The following is a 24,162-nucleotide window of genomic DNA, read 5'->3' as shown; positions in this document are numbered from 1 at the left end:
GGGGGACCAATCCAATATTTACACATGCAATCCCCCTATAAAAAACCTTCTTCTTGGAATATTCCAATGCCAAAATGCATAAAAACTGTCAGAGCAGATAATAACCCACAAAAATGAAAGGACAACAGGTATAGAAATAATCCCATTCAAACATATATAGTTTAAGCAGCCAGCAAAGCAAAGGAGTCAATAAAAATACAGGCTGAAAAGGCAGCCTGCAATATTCTGCAACTTTTAACACCTCACTAGTTGCCATCATGTAACCAATGACTTGGATAGATCCCATAGTCCAAGAGTCATTGGGTTTCTTGGGATGTTCATAAGTGTCATTGTCAGACACCTGCTGCTTTTCATAAAGAAAGTTCAGTGTTACATAACTGTAAATATGACTAAGCACAACTAAGAAGAGTTTACAACTTCTGGAACCACGACAATACAGCCATAATCAAAGCTGAAAATAAAAAGCAGATATTACTGTCCCTGGCTGCTGTATCACATTTTTTGATAAATATGCTATATTTTTATCATATTTATCAACATGCATGAATGCATGTTCAGGCAGCCCAAGCAACTCTGATATGAAAAAGAAAATGTTCATTTAAAAAAATGGAATAGACTTGATATTTTTACTAGGGATGCACCAATATATCGGCTGCCGATATTTATCGGCCAAGTATTGGCCAAATTAAAACCATCTGCAAATCGGTTTTAAGCATGAAAATACTGATATGAAAAACCGATGGTTGATTTGTAATGAATCACACTTTGCAAAAATTCTGAATACAAAATGTACAATCCAGAAATAATGATAGCCACAAAATATTAAAGGGTTGGCACTCCTAAGAACATGTAATATTTAATTTATACTCTCTCGTTCTTACATTAGAGGAAAACCCATCGTTACAGACATGACAATTGTGAAAGCAGCACTTACCTATACATGGTGAAACTATCCAAAACGCTTAGAAACCAGTAAATTTTGACTTCTGAGACATTGGTATGGTATCTGTTAATGCTTCATGATTGATTGTGTTGATATTGAAATCGTAATATGGTTATGCGTTATTACAAAAGCTTGAAAGGCAGCATTTAAAAACAGACTGCAATCAATGATTCAGTCAACATTGTGTAAGCAAGCGGTAACCTCTTTTGTACTTTTTACAGTTTTAAAACTTAGCAAAACAGGGATCTGATATCAAAATAAGGTAAAAGCAAAATATCAGTAAATAGATTTTTGTTCAAATCGGTATCGGACAAAGATTCATATCATTGCATCCCTAATTTTTACCTTTATGTGGCCATATTTAACCCCATGCTCCAGGGAATGTTGGGGCACAAACACAAAATGCTTTGTGATTAAAGTATCATGTTCAACAAATATGACAGAAAAAGCACCTTATGATAAATAGATAAAATCCAGAAGTTACACTGATGCTTAGGCTTAAACATTGCATGTTGTGTCTTGATTGAACAGATAACAATTAAAGGCAAAACTAAAATAGGGCCTTCTTTATAGCAGGCATGTTTGGACACTGCTGAGAAAGAATCATGACTGACAAGTATGACAGAACTGGAATTTCTAAGGCAATTACTGAGGTATCTGGAGATACAAATCCCACTGTATTTGTATTGAGATAAATTAATAATCCAAGCAAAACTGTAGGCCATTTTGGGATGCATTAAAACACATTTAAAGGTGCTATCACTTTTATTGTCACACAACCATATACACAAGTGCAATAGTGTGTGAAATGTTCGGAACTGCACCCAAGAATTTCACACACTATTGCACTTGTGTATATGGTTGTGTGACAATAAAAGTGATTTGATTTGATATATGTAAGATTGACAACAAGCGTTTGAAATGGGTACTGCAGTCCAAATTCAAAATATTGGAGAGTTGTCTGCCCCGCCCCAGACTCGAAGCTCATGCGGGTTGCCAGAATGTTGGCATGCAAATTAGCCAACTCAGCATCCATTTTAAAGGATTTCTGGGCTTTAAGCTGTCTCCATCTTCCAAAGGCATCTCCAATATTTATCCTAGTTTTACTACGCCTCTGGTCATGGTGGTTTTTAGACGGATGGCGAGGCTTTTTAGGTCAGGTGGAATCTGTTATCTCTGAACCAGTTAGTTTGCTGGCTTCCATGGCTGCAGTACGCAGTGTTGTTTGCCCGCAAACTTGTTCAAATCTGGCAACCCGGCAGTGTCGAAATACTATTGGTGAGTGGGCAGTATCACACAGGCAAAAACATAAACTGAAATCCCTGCCCGGAATGGAAACATCAAAGTAGAATATACTGGCTGTAGCATTGTTATCGGAGAAGACAATATTTCAATTTAGCATGTTTCCTAATTCTCTAATGACATATTATGGTCATTTTATGACTTAGTACAGTAAAAATATTACTTACAGCACCTTTAAACTTTTTTTAAAGTGTTAAATGAATATTCCAGTTTCAATTCAAGCCAAGCTCAATCATCAGCATTTGTGGCATACATTTTTTTTAACCACTCCACAAACTGTAGTTTTGGCTTTTAGGACATCTACTTTGTGCATTACACAAGTCATTTTTCCAACAATTGTTTACAGACAGATTGTTTCACTTTTAATTGCCTATATCACAATTCCAGTGGGTCAGAAGTTTACATACACTAAGTTAACTGTGCCTTTAAGCAGCTTGGAAAATTCCAGAAAATTATCAAGCCTTTAGGCAATTAGCTTCTGATAGGCTAATTGGAGTCAATTAGAGGTGTACCCGTGGATGTATTTTAAGGCCTACCTTCAAACTCAGTGCTTCTTTGCTTGACATCATAGGAAAATCAAAAGAAATCAGCCAAGACCTCAGAAAAAAAAAATTGTGGAACTCCACAAGTCTGGTTCATCCTTGGGAGCAATTTCCAAACACCTGAAAGTACCACGTTCATCTGTACAAACAATAGTACGCAAGTATAAATGCCATGGGACCACGCAGCTCATACCGCTCAGGAAAAAGACGCATTCGGTCTCCAAGAGACGAACGTAGTTTGGTGCCAAAAGTGAAAATCAATCCCAGAACAACAGCAAAGGACCTTGTGAAGATGCTGGAGGAAACAGGTAGACAAGTATCTATATCCACAGTAAAACATGTCCTATATCGACATAATCTGAAAAGGCTGCTTGGCAAGGAAGAAGCCACTGCTCCAAAACCACCATAAAAAAGCCAGACAACAGTTTGCAAGTGCACATGGGGACGAAGTTCTTAATTTCCTCTGGTCTAATGAAGTAAAAATTGAACTGTTTGGCCATAATGACCATTGTTATGTTTGGAGGAAAAAGGGTGAGGCCTGCAAGCCAAAGAACACTATCCCAACCGTGAAACATGGGGGTGGAAGCATGTTGTGGGGATGCTTTACTGCAGGAGGGACTAGTGCACTTCACAAAATAGATGGCATCATAAGGAAGGAAAATTATGTGGATATTTTGAAGCAACAAGACATCAGCCAGCAAGTTAATGCTTGGTTGCAAATGGGTCTTCCAAATGGACAATGACCCCAAGCATACCTCCAAAGTTGTGGCAAAATGGCTTAAGGACAACAAAGTCAAGGTATTGGAGTGGCCATCACAAAGCCCTGACCTCAATCCGATAGAAAAATTTGTGAGCAGAACTGAAAAAGCATGTGCGAGCAAGGAGGCCTACAAACCTGACTCAGTTACACCAGTTCTGTCTGGAGGAATGGGCCAAAATTCCAGCAACTTATTGTGAGAAGCTTGTTGAAGGCTACCCAAAATGTTTGACCCAAGTTAAACAATTTAAAGGCAATGCTAACAAATACTAACAAAAAGTGTATGTAAACTTCTGACTTCAACTGTAACTCTACATAGAAAGGGTTAATAAGCCATTTTATCACATTAAAATCATTTTTACACCCATATTGTTTATGTCTTGTGGCTATACTTTTTCAAAAAATATTTTAACATCAAAACATTGGTCCCCATTCACTTCCATTGTAATTGCCTCACTGGAATCCAGATTTTTGCTTTTTTTTTTTTTAAGAAAAGGAGGGGTACGTCAAAATACATTTACAGCCACAAATGCTGTTGACTGAGTTTAAGTTGTTTTGAACCTGGAATATTCCTTTAAATGAAAAAATAAATTTTGCCATAATTTAATTCTGCCATTGTTCATTCGCCCTCAAGTTTCACACCAATATGGATTCCTTTCATCCACAGAATAACACAAAATAGTGTTTAGGCAGAATGTTAGGGACTGACCGCATCTGTCAACTTTTAATCTGATTGGGGAGGGGGGGGGGTGCAATGAAAGTAAATGGTGACTGAGGCTAACATTATGACTAACATCTCATTTTGTAATCCATGGAAGGAAGAAAGTCATACAGGTTTGGAATGACAGGAGAGTGAGTAAATGACAGAATTTTCATTTTTGGGTGAACTATCCCTTTAAACCAGTTATGTGTGCAATCACAATGCAAACTCACAAATGAAAACCACAACTATTTTAAATATGCGACCTTAAGCCATGTTAACTGTAAACAGTGTTTTCATGAATGCTAAATATCTTGCATAACAACAAGCCTAAAAAAATGACCCAAATTGTCCAAAACATTGCTCTCAATACCTAGTGAGCTGCCAACCTAAACAGCATTTTTGAGCATCATGGGGGCGTTTCAGGTCGGCACAACTCAGCTGTCTCAGTCATGAGACACTTGTGGTCACTGACAGAAAGATTGACAGTGCCAGTGCCAGTGCCAACTTGAAATTGAACATGAACCTGCAGCGCACTGAATGCCCAGTTTCTGATCGACAGCTGCTGTGTTACCTTTAAATTGTACGTGCTACAATTGAAGGTTTAAGTAGTGTTTGGTGATGTGGCAGCGAATAGTTTATAGGTCAAACAAGTGAGCTAAATCCATCAGCTTGTCCAGTTAGATTCATTCATTTGGCACATGGGTTAGCAAACAGAGAAAAGCATGAGAGTGCAATGTCCTCTGGTCACATGCTGCGCGACTTTAAATACACAGACTTTCCTGAACATGTAACATCAGTATTTACCACTGTCCGTTCATTGAAAAAATAAAAAATGCACTTATAATCAAGTTAAGACTTCATGCAGCTCCAATGCAGCTAGTGTTTACTAGCACAGCAACTTATTGCTACATCAGATATGATGCTCATTATGACAGCCGTCTTGGCGTCTCAAAAACACATACTCATCTTAAAAAGTGTATTTAAAAAAGCGAGAATACGGTCTTACCTTCTTATTCTGGTCTCACAACAGATATGGTCTGGCGTCCAATCCTGTACCTCTAAAAAACGTTCGACGTTAAGTGCGTAACGTTCTATGAATGTCAAAAGTACGTCGCGAGCGTAGATACGTAGTGAAGTAATAAGACGCACCTGACTCGTATTCGCCTATTTACATTTACAGATAGTGCGTTTTATCTCTGCCGATAAGTCCAGATCTCTCGAGGACGTGAACTCGTTAAACCGTGAGCCAAAGTGCTTCCAGCGTGTACCCGCAGAGGAATTTAAATTATTGAAAAAAATCTGAGCTGACTTGCCCTACCCTAAATTACTTCTCTCTTAAGTATTTGCTCCGTAACAAATTTCATGAATCAATAATCCACCCATCTATCTATGTACTGCCAACCTATTGGTTTATGTAATGAGACTGACATCCACCCCTACGCTTCACTTTCATTGATCCGATTGGTTGTCGCTGAAATTGGTGGAGCACTATTGGTTCTCCCTCATGTCAATCAAAAAACACCTCTGTACAGGCTCGGCTACTGGACGGTTTGGAAAGCCAAGTAGTATGTAGGCGGGACAAAACTACACAACGAACAGGATTACTCCGTATTTAGACGACTTCATCGCCCTCGCTAAATTGATTTCTAATTTTACACATCTCACATGAAAATGTCTATAAATTACTATTTTTTTTTTCTTTCAAATATGTGCGAACTTGTGGGTTCATTTCAAGTTAAGCTCATTTGAAAGCATTTGTGGCATAATGTTGATTACCACAAACATTTATTGCGACTCGTCCCTCCTTTTCTTAAAAAACAAACAAAAAACTTTTACTTACAATGGATGTGAATAGGGCCAATTTTTGGAGGGTTTAAAGGCAAAAATGTGAAGCTTATAATTTTATAAAAGCACTTACACTTACATGCACTTCCTCTGTTAAGACTTGTGTATTATTTAAACTGTACATTTTCTGGGTTTACAGCGTTACGTTGTCATGGCAACAAAGTTGCTGTAAAAAAAGAGGATATGGATAATTTTCTGTCCGTTCCGGAGCGGAACTTAAATAAATTGCCCTTGAAGGTCTCTGCCTTGTTCTGTCTTTTCTGAGCGCTGAAGTAAATCAATTATTATTAATTTACACATTTAATTCCGTTATTCATTTTAATCTGACTCCAATTTTAAGTTGACCTCTAATTTATATTTAAGCTCTAATTAATTTCTGATCATTCTTTTAATTTAACATTTTTAGGTTATTGATTACTCTAAATCCTCTTCTATTCATTGTCCGTTTGATCTTTGGAGACTTAAGACAGCCGTTATTAAATTACGTAAACCTCCCGAAAATGGATAGCCAGTTCCGTTCTTAGTCAGCGGTTGTAGGGTTAAATAATATCATCTGGTTTGGCTTTTCTCATAACCAGACGCTATTGCCGCTTAGTCACGTACATACAACTTGCAAAGACGGGCGGTGAGCAGTAACAGAGTCTTTAAATGGCTTTCTTCTACCCGGTTGTCCTGAGTGGTTTCTCCTATATTAAAGCTCCAGTATGGTCTACCCTAGTCTATTGAAATTCAAATCCTACCCGGCTGTCCTAGGTGGTTTGCAATTTATCACACTGTGGTGATATTCAGGTGTAGATTTCAGCTTTTGTGAGAGCAGAGTTCTTTGACTTTTACCGGAAATGGCGCCTTTTGGTTGTAGACATTATGGTGCCAGCCTTACAGTAGTAACTTTAAACAGAAAAGGTTAGTAAGCAATTTCATTAAACTTAAATCATGTTAACATGCATATTGTTTGTCTTGTGTATATACTTTTGAAATAGTATTTTAATGTTTACGGATTGGTCCCATTCACTTCCACTGTAAATTCCTCACTGTAACCCAGATGTTTGCTTTTATTTTATTTTTTAAGAAAAAGAGGGGAAAGTCAAAATTATTTTTGTGGAACTTAACATTACACCACAAATGCTGTCGATTGAGCTTAATTTGTATTGAACTCTGAATATTCATTGAACAGGCAGGTCAACAGATATGCTTTGAACATGGTGGCTCTTGATTTTACAGAATATGTAAAAATAAGGGCTAACGTTGCCTAGAAATAAAATAACAATGAACACAAAATGATGCAATATATTATGCACAGTACAATACACTTTGCTGCCCCTCTCAAACTATTTTTTTAATAAGAAACCCATGCAGGTTTACAGTTAGGCAACAGCGTTATGAACAGAAAGCACAAAGTAATTTAGAAACAGAGGTCCAAGACGTTTATTTAGCAAGAAAACCAACAGATTTCTGCAATGGAATGCATACCCTTTCATTTTTTTTCCTATATAACCTTATGGGCAACAGAAAGGAGAGGGGAAAAAAGAATCAGACAGTAAACTCAGATCTCAGAAAAAAAACAAAAAAACATACGGTAATAAAAACACAACAGTAGAATAAATTAAGAACTGGGGCAGAAGATACAATATTACCACCATGTATGTGATTCTACCATTAAGTGCTGTTTGTTTAACCTTGGCCTATGAATTTACAAAAAAAATCATGTCAAAGCATCCATTTTTGCAGGTTTCAAGGCAGACACATTCTAACTAGACAAGCATTGCGCACCACCCCAACAGCCAATTGCCACTGTGCATGGACCGCAACTGTAGGATCATGTTAGAGGAGAATTTGCCTTTTTTTTATGAGAAATTAGTCTAAAGGATCATAAAATGCAGGTGCTTTGATGTATACAACTATATCAAACAGCCTGCAGGAAGAATCAGCACAGCTTAATTTTCTTTAGACTGCAATGGTCCACAGATGTGGTAGGACACCAAGTGCAGCATAAAAATGTAAGACCATATTTTATGGTGAAAATTATTCTACATCTTCAGTATAAGCTCCGCACTGACAGAACTCAAACCAAACATTAAACCTCTCTACACCAGTCTTGAACAAATAGGTGTTGTTTGCTTTGGGCTTGTAACATTAGTGAGGAGAATGTAAAATGAAAAAAATATCAAAGCCTTTTTCACCACTTTATCTCTAATACAAAAGGGACAAACAAGTAAACCAATAACTGAAATAATTGGTCCCAAATTAACCATATCTGGATTATTCAACGCAGGTTTGTCTAATTTACTTAATTTTCCTCTTGCATATTAGTTATGCAGTCCATAAAGAACAAGCCCTATACAAAACGTAAACTGTACTGCGTGGCTCCATTTAAATCCCACTAAAAGCACTCGCTCAGACACACAGATCTACACTTACAACACATTCACGCTATGACATGGAAGTTTGAGCCATTGTGTTATATAAAGCCCCTGATTTTCCATGAATGGTTATTCACCATACAGTTCTAAGACCACTGAGCAGAGGTCGCATGAGAAACATGCAGTTAAAGGAGAACTAGCAAGTTAGAAAAAAGGCAAGCTGGAAAATTAAAAAAAATTAAAAAATAAACAGAAACATGCCAAACATAATTAAAGCATGCATTGCTCTTGTCCATATAGTATGTCACACAATCTTTAAAATATTGATACATGTGTTACACTGTTGTTATCACCATCATATCTGCAAGATTTAAACTTTGTTGTGCATGTAAATATTTTCTTTCAACAAAAACCAGATAACGAATGGAAAAATGCGGGGGAGATGTAGTCAATAAGGTTTAACAAAAACAAGCAAAGCAGAGGGTTGATCAAACTAAGGGAAAGTGGAGGAGAGTGAAACTAAATGCAGAGTAAGAGATTGGTTGTGAATGCTTGTTGAAGGTTGACAGTGAGATTGCTGCCCACTGTTTGGTCTGTTGTGCTCCTTTTGGTTTCCAGTTTTACTTTGCCGTCATCATCTGGACAAACTCTGTGAAAAAAAAAACAACAACAATAAATTATGAGTTAACCGTGCATTTCTTTACAAACTGAATGTAAATATTCTGCATGGTACAAAATGCAAATGCCCCATGATAAACCTGTTTACTTTTTAACTTAAAACAACTAATAAAAACCTCCAGAACCATATGCTTAGTGTCCAATAAGACAGCATGCACAGCTAAATGTATATTTAAAAAATTAAGACCTCTATACTTTAGTGTCCATGATATTAACTTTTGAAAATACCTTCATAGTTGACCTGACCATCACCGTCAATATCTGCCTCTCGGATCATCTCATCCACCTCCTCGTCTGTGAGCTTCTCCCCCAGATTTGTCATGACATGACGCAGCTCTGCTGCACTAATATAACCGTTTCCATCCTGTAACACATTAGTCACTGGGTAAGGAAAATGTTCTTTTCCACTGCAAAAATGCCATTTTGGGGAAAGATAAATACTCAATTAAGTGGCATTCACAAGTGAGTGTTTGCTTACAAAGAAAACCCCATTTCTACCTTGTCAAAAACTCTGAACGCTTCTCTGATCTCCTCCTCGCTATCTGTGTCCTTCATTTTCCTGGCCATCATAGTAAGGAATTCTGGGAAATCAATCGTTCCATTACCTGAGGGGGAAAAAATAACATATATAAAAAGAGAGATTCAGCAACAAAGATGTGGCATTCTTGCATGTGTAATATGTTTGTAGAAGGAATTCATTACCATCAGCATCAACTTCATTTATCATATCTTGCAACTCTGCCTCTGTAGGGTTCTGGCCCAAAGACCGCATGACGGTACCCAACTCTTTAGTAGTGATGGTGCCATCACCGTCCTTGTCAAACAGTGAGAACGCCTCCTTGAATTCTTAAAAAAAAATTATTTCAAAAATTGCACATGGGAAGGGATCATCAATTATTCAAAATGCTGGTTTAAAGAGATGTAAAAGCTCTTCTTACATACCAGCAATCTGTTCCTCTGTTAGCTGGTCAGCCTATAGGTGGAGGGGAAGGGAACACAAAAAGACAGATTTATTTCCAAATTTTTTATGGCTGTTTGAATCTTTACCTCGTTTATTGCAAATTAAAATGAATGGGACGTTTAAAGGGGTCATGACATGAGGAATACAATTTCCCTTGATCTTTTGATACGCAAGAGTTAATTGTACTATAAAAACACACTAAGTTTCAAAACTCAAAACTTCCTCAAAACAAAACAAATGTTTTTTTTTAAAGCAAGCTGCAAAAACGGCTCGTTTGGATTTCTCCCTACTTGTGACGTCAGACAGATGAATACATCAGCACCTGACTGCCTCAACAGCAAGACATCGCCTACTTTTACGTCATCACACCCTTGTCCCGTCCACTGGTGCTCAGCCAGAAAGGTGAAGAGGAGAGATCAGACGGGAGAACCGTGTCTCATCCAGAGTAAACAGACGATGGAAGATGTGTAATGTTGCACCTGTGAAGACCTGCTTCTCTACTTTAAGCATCGCAACATCAGGAGATTGTGACTGAAATTTAACAAAGTTCCTGATCGCATCAGTGCACAATGATGCATGTGTGCATCATGTTTCACCGTGGATTGTACTGTGTGTATTATAGCACATTTCAGTGCGTATTATATGGTTTCGGTTTATATCGGCTTTGATTGCTTGTGAACAAGTCACAATCTGATTCAAGCTTTGCAAAGGAACTGTTATTGAAAAATGTGGCAGTTAAAAACCAGACCACAAAACTGTAAGTAACCAATTCCTTTCATTAATGCTTCATCTGGCATGACTGTTTGAATTTGATAGTTTATGTGCTTAAGTGAACAGTTTTATGCAATCGGATGAAATGTCTTGGGTGTGCATTGTGTGTAAACCCTGAAATTTAGTTTTTTATTGCTGTGGAGCTGGTTCAGTCTCTTCCGATTGGGTTTCAAATATACAGGTGCATCTCAATAAATTAGAATGTCGTGGAAAAGTTCATTTATTTCAGTAATTCAACTCAAATTGTGAAACTCGTGTATTAAATAAATTCAATGCACACAGACTGAAGTAGTTTAAGTCTTTGGTTCTTTTAATTGTGATGATTTTGGCTCACATTTAACAAAAACCCACCAATTCACTATCTCAAAAAATTAGAATACATCATAAGACCAATTAAAAAAAACATTTTTAGTGAATTGTTGGCCTTCTGGAAAGTATGTTCATTTACTGTATATGTACTCAATACTTGGTAGGGGCTCCTTTTGCTTTAATTACTGCCTCAATTCGGCGTGGCATGGAGGTGTTCAGTTTGTGGCACTGCTGAGGTGGTATGGAAGCCCAGGTTTCTTTGACAGTGGCCTTCAGCTCATCTGCATTTTTTGGTCTCTTGTTTCTCATTTTCCTCTTGACAATACCCCATAGATTCTCTATGGGGTTCAGGTCTGGTGAGTTTGCTGGCCAGTCAAGCACACCAACACCATGGTCATTTAACCAACTTTTGGTGCTTTTGGCAGTGTGGGCAGGTGCCAAATCCTGCTGGAAAATGAAATCAGCATCTTTAAAAAGCTGGTCAGCAGAAGGAAGCATGAAGTGCTCCAACATTTCTTGGTAAACGGGTGCAGTGACTTTGGTTTTCAAAAAACACAATGGACCAACACCAGCAGATGACATTGCACCCCAAATCATCACAGACTGTGGAAACTTAACACTGGACTTCAAGCAGCTTGGGCTATGAGCTTCTCCACCCTTCCTCCAGACTCTAGGACCTTGGTTTCCAAATGAAATACAAAACTTGCTCTCATCTGAAAAGAGGACTTTGGACCACTGGGCAACAGTCCAGTTCTTCTTCTCCTTAGCCCAGGTAAGACACCTCTGACGTTGTCTGTGGTTCAGGAGTGGCTTAACAAGAGGAATACGACAACTGTAGCCAAATTCCTTGACACGTCTGTGTGTGGTGGCTCTTGATGCCTTGACCCCAGCCTCAGTCCATTCCATGTGAAGTTCACCCAAATTCTTGAATCGATTTTGCTTGACAACCTCATAAGGCTGCGGTTCTCTTGGTTGGTTGTGCATCTTTTTCTTCCACACTTTTTCCTTCCACTCAACTTTCTGTTAACATGCTTGGATACAGCACTCTGTGAACAGCCAGCTTCTTTGGCAATGAATGTTTGTGGCTTATCCTCCTTGTGAAGGGTGTCAATGATTGTCTTCTGGACAACTGTCAGATCAGCAGTCTTCCCCATGATTGTGTAGCCTAGTGAACCAAACTGAGAGACCATTTTGAAGGGTCAGGAAACCTTTGCAGGTGTTTTGAGTTGATTAGCTGATTGGCATGTCACCATATTATAATTTTTTGAGATAGTGAATTGGTGGGTTTTTGTTAAATGTGAGCCAAAATCATCACAATTAAAAGAACCAAAGACTTAAACTACTTCAGTCTGTGTGCATTGAATTTATTTAATACACGAGTTTCACAATTTGAGTTGAATTACTGAAATAAATGAACTTTTCCACGACATTCTAATTTATTGAGATGCACCTGTATATGTCTGTATTCGAGGGGCTGCATGATGTTAGCCAATAATAACAGTGGGCAATAACTGTTCCATTTAAATATCAAACAGTCTTGCCAGATGAAACATTAATGAATTACATTGAAGTTTAAAGGAGACACCGAGGCCAAAACCGAGTTTTTCAGACAGAGGGCTAGAAACAGGATGGAAAATTATCATATATTACTAAATTTTGGCTGTTTGTGAAAAATAAATAAATAATAAAAAAAAAAAAAAACCTTACAAACATTACAATTGGAAATCAGGGAAAATAATAAATTCCTATAAAATAAAAATAAAAAACTACTAAAATGTAGTATGTCATGTGGCCTTTAACACTTGATAGGTTGTGTTTTGCAACTTTGATGATGTCATTGACGGCTACAACGCCCAACTAAGGACTCTCTATGGATTAACAAACCAGTCATAGCATGACTACACGGTTTTATATTTTACTTTGGCCAGTTAATCAAGGCATGACCTCGTCTGTATCTGTATATATACATATAGATATATAGTGTACCTATACTGTGTTTATAATAAGAGGCCAATTAAATGGGCAAAAGTGCGTATGCCACACGCAGTTTGTGACCACACTGATCACATATTTTAGAAACGGTCTGTTGGAGGGTTTTGGTTCTCTCTGTATTCTCTAATGTAAATGAGGTTGATATGTACGCCTTTCATCGATGGTTATCAAGCCGCTGATGCCGACATGAGGCTAGCCAGCAACAAGGAATCAGTAAGGGATGAGCTAACGCAGCGCATTTTACGCCACAAAACCTCACGCAGATCAGCAATCTGCTAAACGTCACACGTTTAAGCTGTTGATTGTGCATTACGCAGGGAGAAAATTGAGTGTAGCCCGTTTAAATAACGTTAGCCCGGGAGTTCGCGCGCCCTTTCAATAGACTGACGGTTAGCTCGCGAGGGGCTAAGCTAACACTAGCCCATTCACACCTATCGAAGTGACGCTCAGCCATTTTTTTGACCGCGTAACACTTCGCCTATAAGGATGAAGGATTAAAGGCTTACTTACCATTATATTTGAGTGTGAATTACGTTAATCTTTACGTAGACGAAATATATTGGAAACCCAAACGTTTGCTCTCCACCCGTGCGATTGCCAAGCACCTCTTCCACTATTTGCTGCTGTGCGCCCAAATTTCAAGATCACTACGCCTCGGTGCTTCGGTCCGAAATGGGACGTCGCACTGCTTGACAACAAAGCCGTTACTATGGTCTCCCTACGCCATGTAGCCAAAACGAAACAACTCGAAACCGCTTAGTGAAACGGACCTGTTTTCGTTCATAAATCGGTATATAATAATATGCTATTTGTCGATTTTAGAATAACAATTTTTAAAACGCGATAACATACAACAGTGGTTTTCCAATTTGAAAGGATGGTCCGGAGAGTGTATATATAGAAGTCTGATAACACTCGTCAGCTGACCTTGGAAATGTAATTTGATTGGTTTTCAGCCACCTGCAATGCGTCAGGGAGCAAGTATAGGTCTCTGCAGAACAGTAATGGGTGTTTTCAAATCTGTGGGCGTTTTCAAACCGGGACGGGCGTTTCTAAACTATCCAATGAAAGTAGGGAATCTCAGTATAGAAATCAGTGGGCGTTTCGAAACCAGGATGAGTGTTTCTAAACTAACCACTGAAAGTAGGGACTCTCAATGTAGAAATCAGTGGCCGTTTCCAAGTACGATGGGTGTTTCTAAACTAACCATTGAAAGTAGGGAATCTCAATGTAGAAATCAATGGCCGTTTCCAAGCACGATGGGCGTTTTTAAACTAACCATTAAAAGTAGGGAATCTCAGTGTAGAAATCAGTGGGCGTTTCCAAGTACGATGGGTGTTTCTAAACTAACCAGTGAAAATAGGGAATCTCAATGTAGAAATCAGTGGGCGTTTCCAAGCACTATGGGCATTTCTAAACTATCCAATGAAAGTAGGGAATCTCAGTATAGAAATCAGTGGGCGTTTCGAAACCAGGATGAGTGTTTCTAAACTAACCACTGAAAGTGGGGAATCTCAATGTAGAAATCAGTGGGTGTTTCCAAGCACGATGGGCGTTTCTGAACTAACCATTGAAAGTAGGGAATCTCAGTGTAGAAATCAGTGGGCGTTTCCAAGCACGTTGGGCGTTTCTAAACTAACTATTAAAAGTAGGGAATCTCAGTGTAGAAATCAGTGGGCGTTTCCAAGTACGATGGGCGTTTCTAAACGAACCATTCAAAGTAGGGAATCTCAGTGTAGAAATCAGTGGGCGTTTCCAAGTACGATGGGTGTTTCTAAACTAACCATTGAAAGTAGGGAATCTCATTGTAGAAATCAATGGCCGTTTCCAAGCACGATGGGCGTTGCTAAACTAACCAGTGAAAGTAGGGAATCTCAGTGTAGAAATCAATGGGCGTTTCCAAGCACGATGGGCGTTTCTAAACTAACCAGTGAAAGTAGGGAATCTCAGTGTAGAAATCAGTGGGCGTTTCCAAGTACGATGGGTGTTTCTAAACTAACCATTCAAAGTAGGGAATCTCAGTGTAGAAATCAATGGGCGTTTCCAAGCACGATGGGCATTTCTAAACTAACCAGTGAAAGTAGGGAATCTCAGTGTAGAAATCAGTGGGCGTTTCCAAGCACGATGGGTGTTTCTAAACTAACCATTGAAAGTAGGGAATCTCAGTGTAGAAATCAGTGGGCGTTTCCAAGCACGGTGGGCGTTTCTAAACTAACCATTCAAAGTAGGGAATCTCAGTGTAGAAATCAGTGGGCGTTTCCAAGTACGATGGGCGTTTCTAAACTAACCAGTGAAAGTAGGGAATCTCAGTGTAGAAATCAATGGGCGTTTCCAAGCACGATGGGCGTTTCTAAACTAACCATTCAAAGTAGGGAATCTCAGTGTAGAAATCAATGGGCGTTTCCAAGCACGATGGGCGTTTCTAAACTAACCAGTGAAAGTAGGGAATCTCAGTGTAGAAATCAATGGGCGTTTCCAAGCACGATGGGCGTTTCTAAACTAACCATTCAAAGTAGGGAATCTCAGTGTAGAAATCAGTGGGCGTTTCCAAGTACGATGGGTGTTTCTAAACTAACCATTCAAAGTAGGGAATCTCAGTGTAGAAATCAATGGGCGTTTCCAAGCACGATGGGCGTTTCTAAACTAATCATTCAAAGTAGGGAATCTCAGTGTAGAAATCAGTGGGCGTTTCCAAGTACGATGGGTGTTTCTAAACTAACCATTCAAAGTAGGGAATCTCAGTGTAGAAATCAATGGGCGTTTCCAAGCACGATGGGCGTTTCTAAACTAACCAGTGAAAGTAGGGAATCTCAGTGTAGAAATCAATGGGCGTTTCCAAGCACGATGGGCGTTTCTAAACTAACCAGTGAAAGTAGGGAATCTCAATGTAGAAATCAATGGCCGTTTCCAAGCACGATGGGCGTTTCTAAACTAACCAGTGAAAGTAGGAAATGTCAATGTAGAAATCAATGGCCGTTTCCAAGCACGATGGGCGTTTCTAAACTAACCAGTGAAAGTAGGAAATCTCAATGTAGAAATCAATGGCCGTTTCCAAGCACGATGGGCGTTTCTAAACTAACCAATGAAAGTAGGGAATCTCAGTGTAGAAATCAATGGGCGTTTCCAAGCACGATGGGCGTTTCTAAACTAACCAGTGAAAGTAGGGAATCTCAGTGTAGAAATCAGTGGGTGTTTCCAAGCACAATGGCCGTTTCTAAACTATCCAATGAAAGTAGGGAATCTCTGTATAGAAATCAGGGGGCATTTCGAAACCAGGATGGGTGTTTCTAAACTAACCAATGAAAGTAGGGAATCTCAATATAGAAATCAATGGCCGTTTCCAAGCACGATGGGCGTTTCTAAACTAACCAATGAAAGTAGGGAATCTCAGTGTAGAAATCAGTGGGCGTTTCCAAGCACGATGGGCGTTTCTAAACTAACCAATGAAAGTAGGGAATCTCAATAGTTTGAAAACGCCCACTGATTGGGAAAAGCCCATTTTTGTTCTGAGGAGAGAAGTTCTTAAAGAGACAGAAGCAGTGAATTGACAAGTGAAGATAGTGCTAAAGATGCCATAAACACTGGCATAATGTCAAAGCAGATTCATCTTGAGAGCCATGTGTCTGTTACTATAACACAGTTTTAAGTCTTTAAATTTTATATATTCGGTAACACTTAACAGTAAGATTCCATTTGTTAACATTAGTTAACAACATTAGTTAAAATGAATTAACAATCACTGGGTTTCCATCCAAATATTTTTATGCGCATTTTGAAATTGCGCATAAGAAATCCTGAATGGAAACGTTTGAGATGCGAATAAACTTTCTAAATTCGCTTAAAATTTAATGCGCTAGGAGGAGGTGGATTTTCTAGAGTTTCGCATTAGTTAAAATGCGCATTAAGGTGATGGAAATGGTTTATTCGCAAAACGATGATGTGTTTTGACCATTCGTGCATGTGTTATGAGTGTGGGATAGCTTGATGTGACTAGCCCACCGAAAGGTCCGACCTTAGCACACAATTCTTTGAACATAGCGTTTGTCATTCGGAAGTCTTTAACCCACAGCTGGTCAATAAAGTGGGTCCTCATAATCTGCCAGAACAGTTTTGAGAGCGGGCGCTCCTGCGGAGACTGGCGGTGTGTGGGCATTGCAGCTATTTCAGCCCACATTATATCAGATATTCCACTTATTCTACGGTGTCTCATGGATGCATTTAATAAAATGAGATACTTGCTCCAATCTTGCAAATAAAACAGTCCCCAAAGCAGGGAGATGTCATTCAGCTGCTCCATCATGACGCAGCGACTCCCTCATGATAATGCGCATTACGTAGTGGATGGAAACGCGCAACAATTCCTTTTTCTTAAGTTGAATTTTTAGAAATGCACTTAAAAAAGCGAAACATTTTGGATGGAAAAACATGGAAACCCAATGAACACTACTTTTACAGCATTTTTAATCTTGGTTAATGTTAGTTTTGATATATAGGCTACTAATACACTTAGTTAATGCACTATGAACTAACAGTGGACAATTGTATTTATATTAACTAACATTAACTAAGATTAATAAATGCTGAAAAGTATATTGTTCATTATTTGTTCATGATACCTAATTCATTAACTAATGTTAATGAATGGAACCTAACTGTAAAGTGTTACCATATATTATTTGGCCGAATAAATGCATAAATGAACAAAGTCATGTTTTTAAACTCAAAAACACCCTGTGATCAGAAGCCACTATGGTACTTAACCTAAAAGTGGAGGTACTTGGTCAGGTTTATGGTCCCGAAAGAGTAATTGACCTAGAAAAGTTTTGAAGTTATAAAAAGGTAGAGGACATAGGCAGGGGGAAACTTTATTCATTAATAACAATATTTATCAAAATCTGAAGTATGTTGAATAAATGTAATTTTCATGCATCTTCAAAATTAAACGGTTCAAACAAGATAGTGCACCCAAATTTTTATTTATCATTTACTCACCCTCTTGCCATCCCAGATGGCACCAACATCAGAAATTATATAAATGTGGGTGAGAAAAGATAAATATTTAAGTCCAAATACCATAAATTCTCCTCTCTGCCCAGTAGGTGGCGAAATGCACGAAGAATGCAAATCACCAAAAACAAAAGAAGAAAGTGAAGATTTATAGTAAAACTTAAATATTGATCTGTTTCTCACCCAACTATCATACCGCTCATGAAGATGTGGATTTAACCACTGCAGTCTTATGGATTACTTTAAGCTACCTTTATGTCCTTTTGGAGCTTCAGAATTGTGGTGCCCATTTACTTGCATTGTATGGACCTACAGAGCTGAAATATTCTGCTAATAATCTTAATTTGTGTTCAGCAGAAGAAAGTGATACACATCTGTGATAGCATGAAGGTGAGTAAAAGATGATAATTTTTGTTTTGCGGTGAACTATCCCTTTAAGATAGTTGAAGGGCTTTTTTTTCCTTGTTCATTTATGCTTGTGATGAGAAAAATGCTAGGTTTGCTCTCTAGGACCTCCGTTGAGACAATTTCCACAACATTCTCTCAGTAGGGGTTCATAAATCTTTAATGTGTTAAAATAGCCAGATGAGACTGAGCTCTTCATATGCATAATGAATTGTTCTAAAGAACCCATCAGTAGAGACACCTGATATCACACTATGCTGGAGACAGTGAGAGCTGCTCCATTTTAGTGCAGCGGATTTTAATAACTGAACCACGTCTCCGTTACATCTCATTATGTTGGCAACACTTATGAAAATACAAGAGGGAATCCCACCTGAGTGAACACAATGACAAGACAAACAATGATAAACTGCTCCACTTAGTTTATTGTCCACAGCTTTCATTTTCATGGATCTTTTTTCAGAACACAAAAGAAACACGAATTTGAACAGTTTTTTGTTCAGTAGGAGAAGTTACATAAAGAATTTCTTAAAACTAAAGTAAAATAGGTCAAATGTTATTTAAAATAAAACTAAAAAAATCCTATGGAATGTATTGCAAATAACAGCAAAAAAAAAAAAAACACTATCATACTGTTTAGCTCAATTTAGTAGGCAAAAACTAGTGTAACAGAGTGCCCCATCAAAAAATGTATCCATTTTAAATAGATACTCACACTAACGTAAAGTTTACAACTCATCTTTAGGATGTGTAAGGAAATTTCAGCATTACACCCTGTTCTGGCTCCAGCTTAAGTGCTGCCAGGTGTAGTAGATCACCAGAAGCCATCTTCGAAGTAGTACTGAACACTACTGTAGCTTGCTCAGGAAGCTCAGCGTGCTTCAGATGAAGAGTGATCGTGTCATTCGAGTGCCAGTTGAGTGCAATAAGGTAGCGTTCATTTTGGTCCCACCTACGCACATAGGCCAAGGCAGTAGTTGAGTTGAACAAAGGCAAGTATTCTCCATGTTGCAGAGAGCGCTCCTTCATTCTTTTTTCACTCACGGCCTTGAAAAATGCACGGAAAGAGCCCATTTTCTCTAGCTCTCTCTGTAACACACACACAACATAACAGACAATGAAAATATGACCCGGACAGCTGCTTTGTTACAGGGGCAAACATTAAAAAGCTTGATTACGGAGATTCAGCACTGTGCGCAGAATGTTCCTTACCTTTGAAGTCTCGTTTATATCTTGCGACGAGAGGTTCCACACCATCGCCGGGTATTTGGTGGACTAAATGGAAGACACAAGATTTTAGGATCTGCCCTTTTGGAAACACCTGGTTCAGCCTGCCAACTCTTGATAAAAAAACATTTACATTTTCTTACCTTATCTTGCAGTCCAATCTCATCCCCATAATTAAACACTGGTGTTCCAGGCAGGGTGAGCAGCAATAGTTGCCACAACTTGACATGGACAAGCCCCACTAGTGAGGATAGGTGTCCAGTGATGCGTCCACCTATGTTCCAAGCCAGCTGAGACTGATTGTGAGTGGAATACAAGCGATCAACAGTGTGGGCAATTTCCAGAGCAGATTTGGACCTTAGGGCACCAGAGAGGAGTAGGTCCACACCAGTGCTGTTCAAAACCGCAGCTATGTCATCAGGAGAGGACTGATCTGTAATGCCAATTAAGACCCTAGAGGGAAAACAATTACATAACATCCAATTATTTATATCAAGACACATAAGGGTCACATTTAAGAATAAAAGTTATTCAATTTGAGAGCTTCTTGGTTGGCAACACAACATATTTCAGTCCATGAAAGATGTTACCAACCACCACAAGGTGGCTACTTCGCCTCACAAGAAGATCAGTGTATGCATCCATTCATTTAGTATTCATGAAAATTGAAGAATATCATGTGCTCACTTTTTCGTTTCTCCCTCAGTCTGATTGTGGATAATGACTTCAACATCCCTCCAAAGAGATGGCACTTCAGTGGAAACCTTTTCAACACCGTAGAAGAGAAATCCATCTACACCTTCCTTCAGCCAGTGGATCAGAGAAGACTTAAAAAAAAAAAGACAATGATTACAGTTATTATTTTGTAAATTAAAGTATACAAATCGTTTTAAAGTGACAAACTATTTGGGCCAAGAAATTATCCCCATCTGTAAGCTTTTGCTGACGGTTAAGCTCATACCTTGAGTTGCACCACAGTAGTGTTGACAGCTTCATTGGTAAACCAGGGCTCTGATCCTTTGTAGTTGGGGGTCAGGTCCAAAACCACATAGATACCTAAAAGCAAACATAAAAAAAAAAAAAAAAAAAACACTCATTGAATTGATTTAAGCACAGAAATGAGCAGGATCATGACACATAGCAGCTTTCCACCGAGATCCTACAGTACATTATGACAAAATAGTATGGCTGCCACCTTGATTAAAATGTGATTGAAATAATTAAACTGATAAGGTTTTACATGGAAGATCAGTACAAAACTATTATCTTAGGAAGTCCTTTGAGTTTAGAATAATCAAGACACATTAGATAGAGAATACATATTTTTATAGTGCAAACTATAGCTCACCTCTCTTGTGTGCAGCCTGAATGACATTTTTAAACTCCTCCAGAGTACCAGTCTCAGAAGAAATGTCATTTAACCTCAGATCTCTATGCTCATCAGCAGTGGACACATGGACAGGGCCTATGACCAGACCCTTTATTTTCAACTCATCCATCTTCTCTATCTTATTTGCCAGACCTAAGCAGAACAAGTCAGAGTCAGTTAAATACACAACTTCGCAATGAAAAGCAAAAAATAGAACAAATATTCATGTTAATATTATCTGGACATTAATATTATTTGGACAAACCTCAAGCTGTACATTAAATAGATTTTAATATTTTTTGTTGTAACAAAGTTGTAACCCCCTTTACCCATAAATTTAGATGTTAAGTTCCCTTAATGTTGCCCAGAGAATGACACATGAGCTCGACAAACACAGGATGGTAAATGCGGATGAGGGAGGAAACCAGATTTTGTAGATTCAGCAACACCGGGACTAAGCAATGTGTGAAGCTGTTTTGAATGTGTTCAGAGTCTGACCCATAAAAAGATACATGTGCCATCTAGTTCAAACCTGCACATAATATAATCTGTGAACTGACCCATCCCATCCTTCTCACAAGATCTATTTTGGTTGCTAAAATGCTTGCCAAAGAATTTCTCCGTCTTTACCTTGAAGGCCTGGAGACTTTGTGAACGAGTTAACGTCTCCTATCAGGTACAGAGGTCCATAGTTCCACCAGTTCATTTCAGGGATGGGCTTGCAGCGAGGAGCTTGAACAATGATGGCAATGGCACCAGCCAGCATGCCAATCCAACCGAGCCAGAAAAGAATCAGAAGTGCCCAACGTACTTTAACCCACCTATTCAAGGAATGAAGCATGTAAGTTATTGGAGTACCAAATTGCAGAGTTCTGTCTCTGTATTACCAAAAAAAATAATTATATATATATATATATATATATATATATATATATATATATATATAGTATAGTATATGATATAGATAGATAGATAGATAGATAGATAGAGTCTCATAGTAATTTAAATGCATAGTTCACACAAAAAGGAAAATTCTCTCATCAGTTACTCATCCTCATGCCATCCCAGATGTGTATGACTTGCTTTCTTCTGCAAACACAAATGAAGATTTTTAGAAGAATATCTCCACTTTGTTAGTTTTTACAATGCAAGTGAATGGTGACCAGAACTTTGAAGCTCCACAAAACACATAAAGGCAGCATTAAATTTATCCACACGACTTCGGTGGTCTAATCCATGTCTTCATAAGTGATATAGTAAGTGTGGGTGAGAAACAGATCAACAATTAAGTCCTTTTTTACCATACATCTCCACTTTCACTTTCAAAATGTAAAAATGTGAAAGTTTAAGTGGAGATTTATAATATATATATATATATATATAAAAAAAGGGACATAAATATTGATCTGTTTCTCACACACACTTACTATATCACTTCTAAAGATATGGATTAAACCACTTGAGTCTTATGGATTACTTTTATGCTGCCTTTGTGATTTTTGGAGCTTCAAAGTTCTGGTCACCATTCACTTGCATTGTACAGACCTACAGAGCTGAAATATTCTTCTAAAAATCTTCATTTGTATTCAGCAGAAGAAAGAAAGTCATACACATCTGGGATGGCATGAGGGTGAGTAAATGATGAGAGAATTTTTGGGGGAACTAACTCTTTAATAGTGGGTGTATTTTCATACCCTGGTGTTCCTGCAACTTTCAAGAGCTCTTCTTTGGATAGTCCTGTGAACTTTATCTCCTCTTCTGGAATCTTCACTTTCACGATTCCATTCTTCTCAGTCACAGGTGAGATGCCATCGTTATTTCCAGACTCTCTCACTGTCATGGGTTGCTTCTCTAGTTCCACCTCATTGAGCTCCACATCGTTCAGGTCTACTTTAGAAGCGTTGCTCATTTCGTCTGTTTATGATGTTCTCCTTCCACCTGGAAAACAAATAAAGTAGTGTTCGGTACATTATTGTCGTCACGGAACACGAGACTCTTCGCGGAAGCAGATGTGACGTCAGTCGCAAAGCATGTGTCCAGGCAAGAAACGCTGAAAATTGCATCATCTAAAATAGCGCTGACATGGCAGCTAAAGAAGTTGTACTGAAGCTCAACTGACACAAATATACCAAATGCATTTTGGCTTTCTAAAAAGATTTAGGATCTTATAGAAAACCAACAGTTAATCCAGATTAAACCCAGTGCTCTATAAACATTAACCATGTGCCTGGGATGCCAGATCCACTGGGCTATCCCCATCGCATCCAATCAAACGTATTATTTAGGCTCACATCAGTGATACATTAAAACGTCAAATATTAATCAAACAATCAATTTGTTTAAAAATGCTACAACTGTCAAAAGCACCTCAGTGGATGTAGATGGTAACTCGACAATGAGCAAACCGGATCGGTCCAGTTCTGTCAGTTAACTGGATCATTCTACCTCACTTAACACCGGCTAACGAATTAGAATATTTCAAACAATGTTTACTCTCAATGTAAAATTAATTAAAATGTTTCTAAATTGGAAGAAACCTGTGACAATAAGAAAGTATCCTTTGTGATACTCGCAAATGTCAAGGACAAATGTAAACACTATGTACAATTATTTTAAATGAGACCAACCTTACCAACTGAATTGGAATAATGAGGGAATCTTTGTTTAGAATATTTCGAAAAAATAAAAAATGTAGTACTTCGTTCCTAGGTATAGCTCGTGTGACTCGTGTCTTAATTTCTTTAGTGATGCTTTTTATATGGCGCGAGAAGCTTTGAGTCGCGTACCTAATTAGCTCCGCCCACATTTAAGGGGGTACAACACAAAATATGCACTTCTTTATTCGGTCAAACTGTACTGCAACAGACCACGGAGTATGGCAAGCGCAATTAGCTTTCAGTACACCCAGCGTTACTCGTAATTGCATTTTTAAATTAGAGAGATCTACAATTCAGTTCTTACTAGTAATAAGTCCAGTTAGAGAGCTCTACA

General features: G+C 38.3%; 3 protein-coding genes across 4 annotated transcripts in view; all 3 read right to left on the bottom strand.

The window, feature by feature from the left end:
• The window catches only part of LOC127429062 (pyruvate carboxylase, mitochondrial), a 185,594-nt gene extending 180,000 nt beyond the window's left edge, over positions 1-5,594 (bottom strand). The window contains exon 1 of the mRNA XM_051677822.1: positions 5,254-5,594. The gene's annotated coding sequence lies outside the window, so the exon portion shown is untranslated. The remainder of the gene's footprint in view (positions 1-5,253) is intronic.
• A 1,899-nt stretch (positions 5,595-7,493) lies between these two features.
• On the bottom strand, positions 7,494-13,837 carry LOC127429073 (calmodulin-1). The gene is made up of 6 exons (XM_051677856.1): positions 13,674-13,837; positions 10,073-10,103; positions 9,833-9,976; positions 9,629-9,735; positions 9,359-9,494; positions 7,494-9,101 (listed from the first exon to the last, which is right to left on the bottom strand). Exons 1-6 carry the CDS (start codon positions 13,674-13,676, stop codon positions 9,073-9,075), a joined length of 450 nt encoding a protein of 149 aa, XP_051533816.1. The 5' UTR covers positions 13,677-13,837; the 3' UTR covers positions 7,494-9,072.
• Positions 13,838-18,980: 5,143 nt separating this feature from the next.
• LOC127429067 (4F2 cell-surface antigen heavy chain-like) lies at positions 18,981-23,947 on the bottom strand. 2 transcript variants are annotated; one of them, XM_051677844.1, is made up of 9 exons: positions 23,804-23,947; positions 22,866-23,109; positions 21,802-21,992; positions 21,151-21,324; positions 20,764-20,858; positions 20,490-20,629; positions 19,946-20,255; positions 19,788-19,850; positions 18,981-19,664 (listed from the first exon to the last, which is right to left on the bottom strand). In XM_051677844.1, exons 2-9 carry the CDS (start codon positions 23,078-23,080, stop codon positions 19,317-19,319), a joined length of 1,536 nt encoding a protein of 511 aa, XP_051533804.1. In that variant the 5' UTR covers positions 23,081-23,109; positions 23,804-23,947; the 3' UTR covers positions 18,981-19,316. The 2 variants fall into 2 exon arrangements, with proteins under 2 accessions (XP_051533804.1, XP_051533803.1); XM_051677843.1 differs by having other exon boundaries at positions 23,799-23,870.
• Positions 23,948-24,162: the final 215 nt, after the last annotated feature.

This window comes from Myxocyprinus asiaticus, chromosome 38 (assembly GCF_019703515.2).
Source record: "Myxocyprinus asiaticus isolate MX2 ecotype Aquarium Trade chromosome 38, UBuf_Myxa_2, whole genome shotgun sequence".
NCBI classification, from domain to species: domain Eukaryota; kingdom Metazoa; phylum Chordata; class Actinopteri; order Cypriniformes; family Catostomidae; genus Myxocyprinus; species Myxocyprinus asiaticus.
Note: the sequence above shows the minus strand (reverse complement) of the source record. Positions and strands in the feature narration are given on the sequence as shown.